The sequence below is a fragment of the Mytilus trossulus genome, chromosome 2, assembly GCF_036588685.1.
Source record: "Mytilus trossulus isolate FHL-02 chromosome 2, PNRI_Mtr1.1.1.hap1, whole genome shotgun sequence".
NCBI classification, from domain to species: Eukaryota; Metazoa; Mollusca; class Bivalvia; order Mytilida; family Mytilidae; genus Mytilus; species Mytilus trossulus.
In genome coordinates this window covers 21,949,825-21,964,368 of record NC_086374.1, presented here as the reverse complement: position 1 = coordinate 21,964,368, position 14,544 = coordinate 21,949,825, and the positions used below count along the sequence as shown (strand labels likewise).

The window sequence follows — 14,544 nt, the reverse complement described above, 5'->3', positions numbered from 1 at the left end:
TTTTAGCCATGCAGCCATCTTGGTTGGTTGGCTGGGTCACTGAACACATTTTTAAAACAAGATACCCCAATGATGATTGTGGCCAAGTTTGGAAAATTTGGCCCATTAGTTTCAGAGGAGAAGATTTTTGTAAAAGTTAACAGACGACAAAGATGGACGCAAAGTGATGAGAAAAGCTCACTTGGCCCTTCGGGCCAGGTGGGCTAATAAAAAGTAAAAACAATAATGTTGAAAGATAAAGATAATTAAACACACTTTCACTTTTTTAAGAAATCACACAATAAGTAACTGACAAATTTAATGTTTATTGCTTCTGATTTATATTTTAATGTGATACAATATATCAGATCTAGATTACATTATATACAGGATGATAGTGATTCATATTGATAAACGCTTTATATGATTTTAAATTATGAAAAGTGGTTTGCATCAAAGAAATAAAAAAAAAAACAATGCAATAAATAATCAAAGGCCAGAATTTAGTTAGGACATTTTTTTCAAATAATTACATCTTTATTTGACACAAATATCTTTTCACCAACTTCAGATTGGAAACAAGATATCAGTTAAATCAATTCATCAATACAAATGAAAAAGATAATTACTAAATGGTTTTGGATATAGAGTCATCATACAGTATACAACTACAGCTACATGTTTTTTAAAAACATCAACAAACACAAACAGAGTTAAAACATGACCCCTATATCACACATCTAAATACTAAACAAAACCAGAGGTTTCAGAGAGTCTGTAAATAGTATCTTCATAAAAATAATCTGTGGTACGATATTCAATGAGCCAACCCTCCAACAGAAACCAAATGATGTAGAAGCTAAAAAGTAAAGGTTACTGTACAGCCTTCAAAAATTAACAAAGCCCATACCACATAAAAAATTACTACTGTATAATACTAACATAATCTGATTAAAAGTATCTTGTTTGGTTCAGTTTTTCAGTGAATTTTATTTTGGTTTGAACCATTAACATGTATTGATAATTTTGAACCATGCATAGTCATCCAATCTTAATTCTAAAAGAAATCTTCCAATATTGGTTATTTTTTTAATCAATATACAATTTTAATACCTAGCCTACAGAAGCAGGGAAGGGGGCTTTGTGTTTTTATGCCTAGTCATATCTACTTCAGCTTGTTCTGAAGTTTTATCAGGATAATGTTTATGGAAAACTTAAAGGTACCAGGAGTTTAACCTGATCAACTTGAAACTACTTGAACATTTTCATTATGATGAAAAGAAATTTTTTAAATTGTATACCAAATAATGGTTTTGAAGCAAATGTCATGGTTCACTGATCATGAGCATAGAAATGATAAAAAAAAAAAATGAAAAATTTCAATTTTGAACACCATTTAAGTTTACTTTAACCTGACTTTAAGACGAGCTGCAATCTATTTACAATGGATTAGCCATCAAGATGACTTCTGAAGAATGATATAAACATGTGCAGTAGTAAATAACATTTTCCTGGGTCTGCCTGATTTCATGTCATGGATTGGAAAAATAGTATATCATTGTTTGACACATCTCTGTATAAGTCATTAGTGTCACAATAAGGTCACATAAATATGGATTCAAATGAGATTGAACTATCATTAGTCCAGTCAAACTAAGTTTGAACCTCAAACTAACTGCAACAGAAAATGTTTTAGTTCTAATCTATAGCATTAAGTACCAAATATACACACAAAAAAGTCCCATAAAAACTTACTTGGGGAAAACTCAAAATCAGCATTTCTAATTTCTTATGGAAATTAACCGTGGAAAGAAATGTCTTTTTTTCATAGATGATTTTCTTAAATTTCATGTAAAATATGATACTTTGATGGGGTTATAAGTTGGTATTTGACTATATTATATAATTTTGTACTCATGAAATGTACAAAACCGAAGTGTTATGGGTATTTTTATTTTTTTGAGCACATTTTCATTAAAGAAATTGCAAATTTATTGCTTTGTGACTGTTTTGAAAAAAATATGTGAATATTTGGTATTGTTTATATCTGTAATTTATATATTTTCAGCATCTACCTAGTTTATAGAAATTTAAACCACAAACAGAACAATACATGCTTAATTAGTTTTATTCAATTCGAGATTCTTTACCTTGACATGCTGAAAAATATAATGAATAATGAATGGTCAACTAATGAATTATGAAATCTAGGTTGTAGCTTGATAAAAGATATAAAAACACCTTTCGAGTTGTTTGTTATACTCTAAAGACGGCTAAAATATCAAGAATCAATACATTCTGTTGAATAGAAGCGATTAAGTTATCATTTTGTATCAACTTTTATTGATATTTCTGCCTTTTTTGCAGAGTTATCTCCCATATCTATACAAATCTCCATTGAATTTTAAAATCATGATTCTTTAGTTTTCTTCAAGTTACTTTTTATGGGATTTCTTTCTGTGTATATTTTTAGGATATAATGCTAAAGATTAAAACTTAAAAATCTTCTGTTGCAATTACTTAGATTGACTGGACTACATATAAAAAGATTTGAGAGCCAATAATATATCAGCAATGTTTTAGCTCATTTTGAAGAAAATGAATTAAACGAACTTCTTCTTACCAATAGTGAAATTTAATTCCTCAATTTGCTTTTAAAAATGTTTGAAATAGGAAGTTGTAGTTACCGCAAAATATACCATTTAGGATCTATCATAAATTTAATCATACGATGAATAAGTATGAACAACAATGAATGTTTTTCCCTTTTTTACATCTCTTGGCTGAATTTGATATTGAAATTACTGTCTAAATAGTACATGTAGTATGTGTTGTTTTAAACTCTATTCTAATTTTCTACAGAAATATTCCCAAAAGATTAAAGTAATGTTACAGTATATAAAACAATGGTTTTGAACTGGTTTCAAAATGATATCATGCCTTATGTCTGATCCTGAGACAAAAATGGCACTTAATCTTACATATAATAGAACATGTTTGGCTTCAACTTAGTTTGATTAATGTTACTTTCTTGTACAATTATTTCAGTTCACTCAATTGAACTAGGTCTACTAGCAAATATTATTAAAGACTTAAACATCATAAACACAAGTCTATTCGGACAGTACATTTTATGCATCTACAACTAAAATGTTTTTTTCTATAAAGTTTTGACAAAAATATTGCTGCTATTGTCAAAACAATCTAGTCTTTGCAAAGTATGTGTATTTTGGCTCTCCTAACTGATCTTAACTCTGTTTTGTTTGTGATAAAACAGAACATATGGGGTCCCTAGCAGAGATCCATCTTGTAACATACTGCAGAATTTGTCTTCAGAGTAAACTTTAACCGATTCATCATCACATTGTAGCCAACAATTCTCATACTTCTGAGATGGAATCTTGACAAACTTTGACAGATTGTCTCCACGGGGTGACTCTGACAAAGCTCTCTGTGACTGAGAGTTGTATGAAGTAAGGGTGCTCCTATTTAAGGCTGGAGATTTGGAGCTGGATGGAGAGGAATAATCCTGAGATCCTGATGATTCTTGTACAGAATGAAATACACGGACGTATGTCAGATAATGTCCTGAGGTCAATGTCACTCCTGCATGGGCTATCAAGCCATATAATCTGTACCTGGAAAACAAATTCATGACAATTAATAATTACATTAGATGTACGTTTTATTATAATACATTATTCTGATTGACTTCACTGCCAGCTCACGTTATTTCTTATTCAACTTCATTACTCAATAAAATTTATCATTCATGATGACACGAGGTCCCACAATAAAGTGCACATGTAAATTAAATAAAAACTTGATAAAAATTGTTTTTTTCATGATCCTAGCTAAAAAATGTTATTAAAAGTATTGAATGCTTCTTTTTGTAACTTCATAGGGTTGTAAAAGAATTGACTGTACACACATTTTTAGAATGAAGCGCTACCTTATACATCATTCTCATGAAAGACTTTAATATGATCAATTCGAAGTAAGGATAATACATGTAATACCCTATTTACATGATTTATACATGTCGACTGTAAGGTAAGTAAGATTAAAATGACAAAAATATCAATTCTTGTAGGGCATTATAGCTAAGTATTAAGTTACATACAGCCACAAATTATATAAAATTTTATTTTTTTGAACAAATACTAAGTCTTATTCATTCTTTTGTAAGGACCATTGTTACTACTAATTACATGTACAACATTTAAGTAATACTTTTTAATGATTAGGGGTTGCATATTACTGTTCCTGAACAAAATAAAATCTGACATTCAACAGAACAATTAATGTCACCCTTTCAAAATTCTGCTTGAAATACAGAAGCTGTGTCATGCTTTGCAAAAAAAGGTTAACTTGTATGTTCGCGGGTATTTAATTCAGGGTTTTGCCAAGGTCTGCATACATGTCCATAGAAAATTGGTCATTTTTTAAAAATTTAATTTCATGGTTCAACTATACCCAAGAAATCAACTAAAATTAGTATCCAACGAACAATAATGAATCCACAGTATCTACTTTCAAAGACCTATCACAAAACTTGTCGTAATGACACACATCTTCAAAAATTTGAGTGCTGAAAATTCACTGATGTATTATAATAATCAGAACAGAATGTAGAACAGATGTTGTCAGATTCTTAAAAATGAAGCAGGGACACAAGATCTATAACTATCAACTATGAACATGATGGAGGTTCAATTGCCTATTAAAAATCAAAGAGAGTTGTCACTGACATTGTTCTGAATAATGTTTAGGGACGACATCAAAAGATCAATGAAGGATAAAAAACTTCATTCGAATAGTTTGGGGGTGGGGGGTTGAACTTGCTGCAAGTTTTGTTTATCCTACATCGATTTTACATATATCTAATATGGGTCAATCACTTTTTCCCAAATTAAGTTAAGAGGGGGGTAGGGGGGTCAGTAAAAAAACTATCTGAATTAAGTTTTTTATCCTACATTGAACTTTTAATGTCGTCCCTTACCTAATCAGATATTGTTAAGGTAAACTTACCTATGATCAGATCTACTACATGGACTGGGACATTTGTGTCTTAGACAAGGCAAGGATAGTGGTATCCTTACATGGTCATTTATCTTAGACATATAGCCAAATATCCTGTAAAAAGATAATCAACTTTTACTGACACACAGTCAAGTAAATTAAAAAAGAATAACAAAATAATATACATGATATATAATACATATAAAATTAGATAATATAATTGCAATGAGAAAACTACCCACCAGAGACCAGATGCAGAAGCTATAGATGATAGAAGCTTAAGGTCACCATTAAGCCTTTAACAATGAGTAAAACCCAAACTGTATTTATAGAAAGCTACCAGTAGAAATCAAAATAAGAGTTAGATTTACTGATGTCATCATCATCTGTATGTCCCATTTTAAATTTATCAATAGGAACATTAAAATAATTTTTTGAATTAACAGCAACTATACACAAAATATGTATAAACAATTTATTGACGTTTGCATGGTTTAATAAATCAGCAAAGTACTAAAAAATAATTTGAAATTTCGAAATTTTTCAACCTTTAAGACTGTTAGACAAAACTTAAAGATAATTTAAATAAAATTGTGTTATTGTCCTGTAATTATTTACCAAATAATTCCTATAGAATTGTGTTCTACACCTACCCTGATGCTGTAGAAAATCTTTTAAGATGAACTGATAGTACATCAGGTAGGACATTATAATGTAGTGATCTTTCAGCCTCAACATGGTGTTGACATTTGTCACAGAAATACTTGTTATCTCCCTTTAATCTTTCTACTTCACAGAATGACTCCAGTAGCTTTGGTAATGATGGATCTTTATCATCTTCTTCATCATCTGCAATTTATATACAATGTATTTTAGTATTCTAGTCTGAAAGTGTCATGTACCGGTATCGGAGTTAAAGTTTTCCTCAACTCAATTTTTCTACAAGTTTATACTAATAACAATGTAATCAGTAATACTGCAAATTCATAAATTATGGCTGGTTTTTATGATGTGAAATTATGAACAGTGGGTGAGTATCTCAATAATAAGTACTCTCATTATGATATCTGAATACGTTTATCTGTATGTAAAATATCTGATCATGAAATTGCTTAATTAATTAATCTCTCCCATTTCGTCCTTCTAAATGAAATGTAATTTAAATAATGCACACAATTATTCCTTATAAATTCACAATATTGCCTTGTATGAAAATCAATCTGTTAGTTATATACTCTATCAATCTTGGGAGGAGAACTATAGACATAAGATAAACAGATGAGTTTGTAAAACATTCATCATTTCCTGTTGTGATGATGTTACATGTATATATGTCCCTATATGTATGTCAGTCAAACTTACACAAACGTCTTTTATATACATGTATCCTTGATATACTCAAAGATGTAAATATTATTTACTTGTACATGTTGGTTAGATTTAATTATTCCTTTCAAGCCTTTCTGGCTTTACAACCATGATGACCTTTTCAAAAAAGAGTTGAACTCAACAAAGAAATATACTCTGTGTAGATGCTAAGTAACTAAACAAGATGTCAGAAGGTTTTGTGTTTAACATGTTTAATACTGTTCCTGAGTTTGGATATCTATTGAGAACTGATCATTTGTTTTGTATGGCCTTACAATTAATCTATGCATGTACCTAATTGTACATGTAATAAGTCAGTGTTGTAGTACCTGATTGACAGTTTTCCTCTTTAGCATCATCTTCATCATCACTCGTCTCAATATTTTCTTTTCGAACAGCAACACTAATATCATGAAACTCCTCTATCTTCTCTCGAGAAAATTCACACTCTGTACATTTTGTTCTTAACATCAGTGTCCCCATGAATAATTTCTCTACAAAATCTTTCTTTTTAGCACTTGTATTGTTTTGATCAGAGAAATCTAGTTTTGCCATAGCAGAGAGAACTCTATTCTTTGGTGAATGTGTTGGAGTCAATGTTTGTGTTGCGTATGCTGCACTGACAGATTTTTTAGGACTATCACAAACATGGTCACAATTTTCAAGTTTAACAACAGGCATTCCCTTTTTCAGAGGTGAATTCTTTAAATTCAAAAGTCCATTTTTCAGCGGTGTATTTTTTAAATTAACAGACCCTTCAGATAATGGTGAAATTTTTGCATCTGATAACCCATTACTTAGAGGTTTTCTGATGCAAGAATATTTGGAAGGTGAAGCACTTTCTTTAAACTTTTCTCCATTACAAGAATTTGTTTTATGACTTAAATTTTCATTTGTTTCCAATGTGTATCCAGTGCCATGCATCTCATCAATACAGGACAATAGTTCTCTTTCTTGATTTGATATGAGATTGTCCTCGGTGGTGTTGCTATTGTTTATATTCATTCTGTTCTTCAGCACTGCTCCCCTCATACCCAATCTCTTACAACTAGCACTTCCTTTTAACATAGCCATTACAGATAGCTGGTTATCTTTCTGTAAGTCATTTTCCCCTGAAATGTCAGAGATGCATACTACACCATTTTCTTTCCCATCACACATAATATTTTCACTATTTGCATTGACCACTGAGTTCTTTTTTCTCTGTCTTTTAATACTTATACAATCAGATCCTTTGGTTTCAAGAGGTATGTCTGCAATTTGACATTCTGGCATTTTTTCAGGGGAGATAATTTCAACACTCCCTCCAGTCATAGCACTTTCACTTTCATCAATTTGTTCAAGTAAATCTGTTTTATTGCAATTTTCTTCTGTGGAGATAAAAGGTCTATGAAATAAATCTTGGCTGATATTTTCAGAATGAGAAATGGAACAGTCCCTTTTTGACTTCTCTTCTTTTCCTGCTGATATAAAACTTTGCATTATGGGATTAATTAGTTTGGTGGTATTTGGTAATGTCACTGGTTGAATAGAATTCTTTAATTTTAAAGTTTCCTTTTCTGCATCTTGTAGATAACATAGGATGCATCTCAATAATTCCTGGGCATCATGTTGTAAGCTTCCCTCAAACATTGGATTCAGCTCCCTGAAGGATAAAATAACCAATCACTTTTTAAAATTTTAAATTACTATAAATTATCTGTAGACTGAATGTTGTTTGCACAAAATTAAGTATGACACAATCTTCTATTTGCAACAAAAACTATATACATTCACATATATACTATCCTTATACCTTACTGAACAATTTTCCAATGTCCTCTTCTGCAGCACCATATATGTTATTTGTTCAAGGGCAATAACTCCAATCATTTCATTTTTTGGTTTACATAATAAAAACCAAACAAATGCAGAGGTGAACGTGCTTTCAATGCATTTTTTTCCGATATAATTTGCATTACTTACTAAAAAAATAATTAGATGTCAATTGTTTTGAAATTGTCCTAGACATTATTGATATGAACCTTTAATATAAAAAAAAATATTGTGAAGAAATGTGTCACGAAATAGAAGTTCCTTCATAATATAAATTCCAATTGGAAGAAATATTCTGTAATATCATTTCCATTGGAACATATAAATCAGTATTTGTTCCTTATGGAATAGATGGTATAGAATATTTGTTCCAACAGGAGCATATACTTTGACATTGTTTATAACAAAGTTTCCAGTGGAACTTCTGTTTGGTGGAACAAATACAAGTTGACAGTCAGACACTCAGTATTTCTTTGTTCCTTAATTTGTATATCATAAAACTGAAAATAGAAATGGCACAATATCTAGTTTTCATGGTACAAGTGGTATATATTTTTATAGACAAACTAATGAAATTCTAACCTGATTGCACCCAAAATTTTCTCTGGTTTGATTGCCATAGACATAACATCTTCTGTAGCAATATCATGGTGTTTTTCCTCTTGTCGTTCCATAGTTCTGTACAACTGTAATAAAATTACAAATAGTTTTATTCCTTTTTCAGCGAAAGCAGTTTAACAAAGACTTTTATTCCCCCCAAATATAAATTTACACCACTTATTAATCTACAATATCCCATTTAACTACTGTAGCTATCTGCTTATGTGCAGTACTGTTTTAGTCTTATATACAATCTGTTACCTATTAATAAAACTTACTAGTTGGGTGTTTTATTGAGACTCTTCTGATGTAAATATGACAATCTAGTACTTAAAAGTGGAGTCTTACGAAATGGTGCAATCTCACTTACATAATTATTGTTACTCAACAGTAGTATTACTAGTATTACAATATTATAAAAATGTTTTCAGTGCCATTAGGCAACATGCCCACTGCAGGAGTAAAATACTTGAAAGTTCTTTGTACTAAGTTACTTATTTGTAATTCCTATAACTATTTTTATTGGTTTATTCATTTACAAGACTTTGTACTGATAAGAATAAAAAATAAAATAAAATATAGCCAACCTTGTACAAATATTTGACAAGTTCACAGGTCTGTGGTGTTTTATAGTCTTCATCTTCATCTCCCTGTAATGATAAACAAACCTAGTCATGATCTCCTCTTTGATTTTGTATCTCTATTGTGAAAGATTAATAATGATAAATTTACTGAAATGAAACCTTCAAATTTTTGTGGACTGTAACCTCAGTAGAATTCCTTTTTACAAGGTCCAGTAATACATTGAAAAAAAACTTGGTCTTTATATAAAATTTATGTTAAATCAATAATTTGCAAATTTTTAAGCATGATGACTACCATAGAGGGTCTCCACTGGTCAGAAGCACAACACAGAATATATTAACCTTTCGCTGTTTATCTTGTTTCTGTAACTTTTCAGTTTGTAATAGTTCTTGGTATAAATCATCTAATCTGTCAAGAAATCTTGGTGTAAATCTGAGTATCTGTAGGACACTGTTCAGAAAACAGGTATTACCTGACAAAAAAAAAGCAAAATATTAACTGGTTTGACCTGTCATATGGAAAAAGAAACAACAGTAATTTTTCAAAATCAACACTAAATACGATATCTTGGTGTTAACTATCTAGCGGCAAATATTACATATAGATCATGAAAAGAGCATGTGAATGTCATTTTAAAAAAAATCAATTTTGAATGTAACAGGTCTCATGATTGGCTAACAATGTTTTGTTTATCAGCTCATAGACATAATTAGGTCATGTGACTTTGACATCATCAACATTTTTTATGATTTACTCTAGTCTAAAATTCAATTTAGAATTAAATTATAAGGAATGTATTCGAAATAATATCAAAAATGTGGTACACACCTTAGAATAACCCACTACACACGTTATTCAGTGTGTACAACATTTTTGATGTTATTTCTTCATATACAGTCATTCCTTAAAACATTAATAGAAACTCTAGTTGTTCACAAGGTTACCTGATGACATATCACTATTAACAAGCACAGTATTTTCCAGACAACCATAGACTTTTTTCATATTCCTCAATTTCATTTTTTACAAATGTTTTAAGTTTTCTGTTTTATTCAGCAGGGGATTGAACGCACAACCTCCTGCCCCGTGACTAAATTACACAGGTTTCAATTATTTTATATCAACAAGGGGTATGAAAAAAATAACAAGTGTTTAACAATTTTTTTTTATTTTACATGTGTTATTTAATCAAAAGAGAGTTTATAGCCCAAAGGTTAGTCTGCTGATGTTCCACACTTCAAATGATGCAATGTCAGTTGACAAAACTACTATCAAATCAGGCCAGTCAATGTTCTTGATTCCCCTAATGATCAAACCTTGAATGTACTGAGTTACAAAGTCTAATGAGATTACAAAGGGGACTGAAATTCATTGTCTGGCTGGTTCATTTTGTGTGTGTGTGTAAGCCATGATATACATATGTAGTTATTATCTTTATAAAAATACCTAAATTTTCTAAAGATGAAACAGCAGGAACTACAGAACTTTCAGTAATGCTGGTATCTCCATCAAAAGAAACATTCTTCTCTGTTATGTCATCCCTTACTTCCCTAAATCAAATTATATATATGTAAATAAATCTCTTTGTGTACTGTATGTTGAGACTTATTCCATAATTAATTGGGTATGTGTATATATTCAAGTGAATATGATAAAATTCATTCCTCAAATTTGCATTCCTAATTCATGTAATTGCAGCTACATTTTTGTGGAAAACTCACTTTCCATCATTTGGAATATCTTAGAAAATGTCAGAAGAGTGCAAAAATTATCAACAATAACAATTATTTCATTTGAAACATTTCTTTTGTAATACATGTAAAGAGAAAAAGAAACCCAAAGATTAAATGTGTGTTAAAAACAATAAATGGTTTGAATAAAACAGGGTAGGCTTTTATTTTATTTTATTTACATGTACATGTGTATCTATTTACATATGTATATATATTTCATTCAGAACTGAATTTAGATTTTTTTTCATTTTACACCATTCAAAGTAGTGGCTTTCAATGATGCATATCCACAAATTAAATACTTTTAATAGTTAAGTCTAAAAACTTACCTTTTTCTGAAAAATGAATTTTTAATTGGAATCAGTTAAGAAAATAATTGAGTTTATACCTTGCAATCAAAGGCTCTTTCTTCTCACTGACTGATGTTGGGGTATTGGTTGTTGAATCAGTTGAACCTCTTTTAAGAAATTTCAATGATAACTTGGCTCTTTTCCTGACTGGGCCAGGACTATCTGCATCTGCTACAACCATAACAACTTGAAACTAATACAAAAGAAATAGAATTGCATTAAAAATAATTTCTATAATAACAAATTTTAAACATTTATTTGTCATTTTGAAACATTGTTAAACTTGAACATATAGTTATAAAGAACACTTTGTAATTTAAATAATTTGCTATAAAGTCATGTGACTGACATCAGCTATAAGTGACCAGTCCCTTAAGTATAAAAAGTTCCTTGGGAAACAATATAGACAATAAAAGTATTAACACTTGTATGTAAATTTGTTTGCCATTGTGTAAAATCATACCAGGTCCTGTAAACTTTGATATCTCAATAAACAAAAATTGACATTTATACAATAGTCCATTTGCCAATTACATGTACCGATTTGATTCTGTTATAAAACACTTTTTAAACAGATTACTTCCCTTTGTCAGTCTTAGACTGGTTCTTTACCGGACAAAAGTGGCTTTTGCCAATGCAAAGCATGATGAATTGAAAGTGATGTATCGTCGATTTAACTAATTTGTCACGAAAATAATTTTTGATGTCAAAAGTTTTTCATGCTTAACAACAAATTAATGTAATTAAATTATTTGAAAACCTTAAAACTACTACTCACAATACCTACAGGTAAATTTGCTCTTTCTGCTAGCTCTCCATTGTAAATTTAAATTAATGTCCCTCATAAGGGAGACAACTAAAAAATTTGCCAAATACCGATTTGATTCTATACACCTAATCACTATTTATTCCATTCCAGATAAGTTCTAAAATTACACAACTTTTTTCATCCAGTTGAAGCTATCTGAAAAAATAGACTGGAGAAGTTGTGAATGATTTATGATAGTTTGTATGGGTGTAACCAATGTAACCATTGTAACCATTATGTCAATGGGGGTTACAAAACAAGATACCTATAATCAGGTGCACATTTTGTGCCTTATATGGCTATCTGGGACCCTGTTTAAACAATTTACCATGCATGATACTTTCTAATGAGACCTGTTTAAACTATCGTAAATACTTAAAACAAAATATTTTTTAAACTTCAATTTTAATTTAAACAAGAATGTGTCCACAGTAGACGGATGCCCCACTCACACTATCATTATATATGTTTAGTGGACTGTAAAATAGGAATAAATTCTCTAATTTGGCATTAAAATTAGAATGATCTTATCAAAGGGAACATGTATACTAAGTTTCAAGTTGATTTGACTACTACTTTATCAAAAACTACCTTGACCAAAAACTTTAACCTGAACTTCGCACTATCATTTTCTATGTTCAGTGGACTATGAAGTTGGGGTCAAAACTATAATTTGGCATTAAAATTAGAAAGATCATATCATAAGGTACATGAATACCAAGTTTCAAATTCATCAAAAACTACCTTGACCAAAAACTTTAACCTGAAGCGGGACAGACGGACGAACGGACAGGCAAACGAACGGACAGACGAACGCACAAACATAATGCCCCTCTACTATCATAGGTGGGGCATAAAAAAGAGGAGCATACTCTATCAAAGTTTCTTATGGGTTGCTTTCTAAAGTTTTTCCTCCCTCAGCTCACTACTGATGACCTCTATTTTCGGCGGCCTGACCCAAACAGGAAGTTGTATACATGACTGGTTTTTTTCCCGGATTGGACTAAATAGTGATAAGGTGTATCATTACACACTTTTTTTCAACAAATTACTTCCCTTTGTCAAATGTAGACTTGTTCCATACCGAACAAGATTCCCTTTTGACAATGCAAAGCATGATGAATTGAAAGTGATGTATTAGTGGTTTAACTAATTTGTCATGAAAAATAATTTCTGATGTCAAGAGTGTTTAGCTAAACAACAAATTAATGTAATTATAAGATTTACAATGATTTAAAAACCTTATAGATTATACACATTACGCACAGGTATATTTGCTTTGTCTGCTAGCTCTCCATTGTAAATAAAAAATAATGCCCCTCATAAAGAAGACAACCAAATAAGGGATCTCTAATTAGGGAGCTACCATTTGATTTTTATGGGGGGGCTAGGATGAAAAATTTTGTCCTGCATTTTTTTTTAGTTGTAATCTCTTTCCTGCCTTTTTATTTTTCACTCTATCCAGTCCTGCTTTTTTTTTTTTAGTTTATCCTGACTTTTTTTTACAATAATTGTCATCCTGACTTTTTTTTTTTGCAAGTGTCTCATCCTGCCTTTTTTTTTAATCAAAACTCCTGTCCTGCCTATTTTTTTCAAATTTCATCCTAGCCCCCCCATAATAATCAAATGGTAGCTCCCTTATAGGGTCAATTACGGGAATTGGCAAATGGATACAGATTGGAGATTGAAGGCAAATAAGATTATTAAACAGTAATGTTGATTGACATATGGACATCAGAAGGTTATTCAGAGCAAAGAGGTCGTTCTAAGACAAAATTCAGCTAAACACCAAAGTGTAAATAAGTTTATTCTGCAGAACACAAGTTTTGTAGTGTCCCAAATGTGAAACGTTTAGATAATTTTGGCATAACAAATCAAGAGAAAAACTCAGCAGCAAGAGGTTTACATTAAACCACCAGCTGCTCATGGGATACTATAGAAAGTCAGTCAAGTGTGTTTAATGGAGAGCTGGTGTTAGAAATAGACTGCTAAAAATAACCATGAGACTCATGATTATTTTATCATGAAGAGTTGGTAAAGTTTATCAGAAAACAAGGAAACATATTAATTTGTTTGGCTTTTTTTTTTATAAAACTTTCTTACAACTAGCCAAAGAGCTTCAGCTCTCAGCTTTCGAAACAGTGACAGGATAGTGAAACTAATGACGGTGGTGTAACTGTTAGAAGTAGAAGTAGCCTAGTGTAAAAAACTTTTGAATTCGCCGGAAATCATGGATCTTGGCGGTTATTTTCGTATGTAATAAAATGCTCTCATTTTTTATGAA

General features: G+C 30.7%; 1 protein-coding gene across 1 annotated transcript; it reads right to left on the bottom strand.

Moving 5' to 3' along the window:
* Positions 1 to 285: 285 nt before the first annotated feature.
* On the bottom strand, positions 286 to 14,497 carry LOC134706737 (ubiquitin carboxyl-terminal hydrolase 1-like). Its single transcript, XM_063565940.1, has 10 exons — positions 14,364 to 14,497; positions 11,491 to 11,645; positions 10,816 to 10,919; positions 9,711 to 9,841; positions 9,372 to 9,434; positions 8,767 to 8,870; positions 6,699 to 8,014; positions 5,655 to 5,850; positions 5,011 to 5,115; positions 286 to 3,617 (listed from the first exon to the last, which is right to left on the bottom strand). Exons 2-10 carry the CDS (start codon positions 11,631 to 11,633, stop codon positions 3,218 to 3,220), a joined length of 2,562 nt encoding a protein of 853 aa, XP_063422010.1. The 5' UTR covers positions 11,634 to 11,645; positions 14,364 to 14,497; the 3' UTR covers positions 286 to 3,217.
* Positions 14,498 to 14,544: the final 47 nt, after the last annotated feature.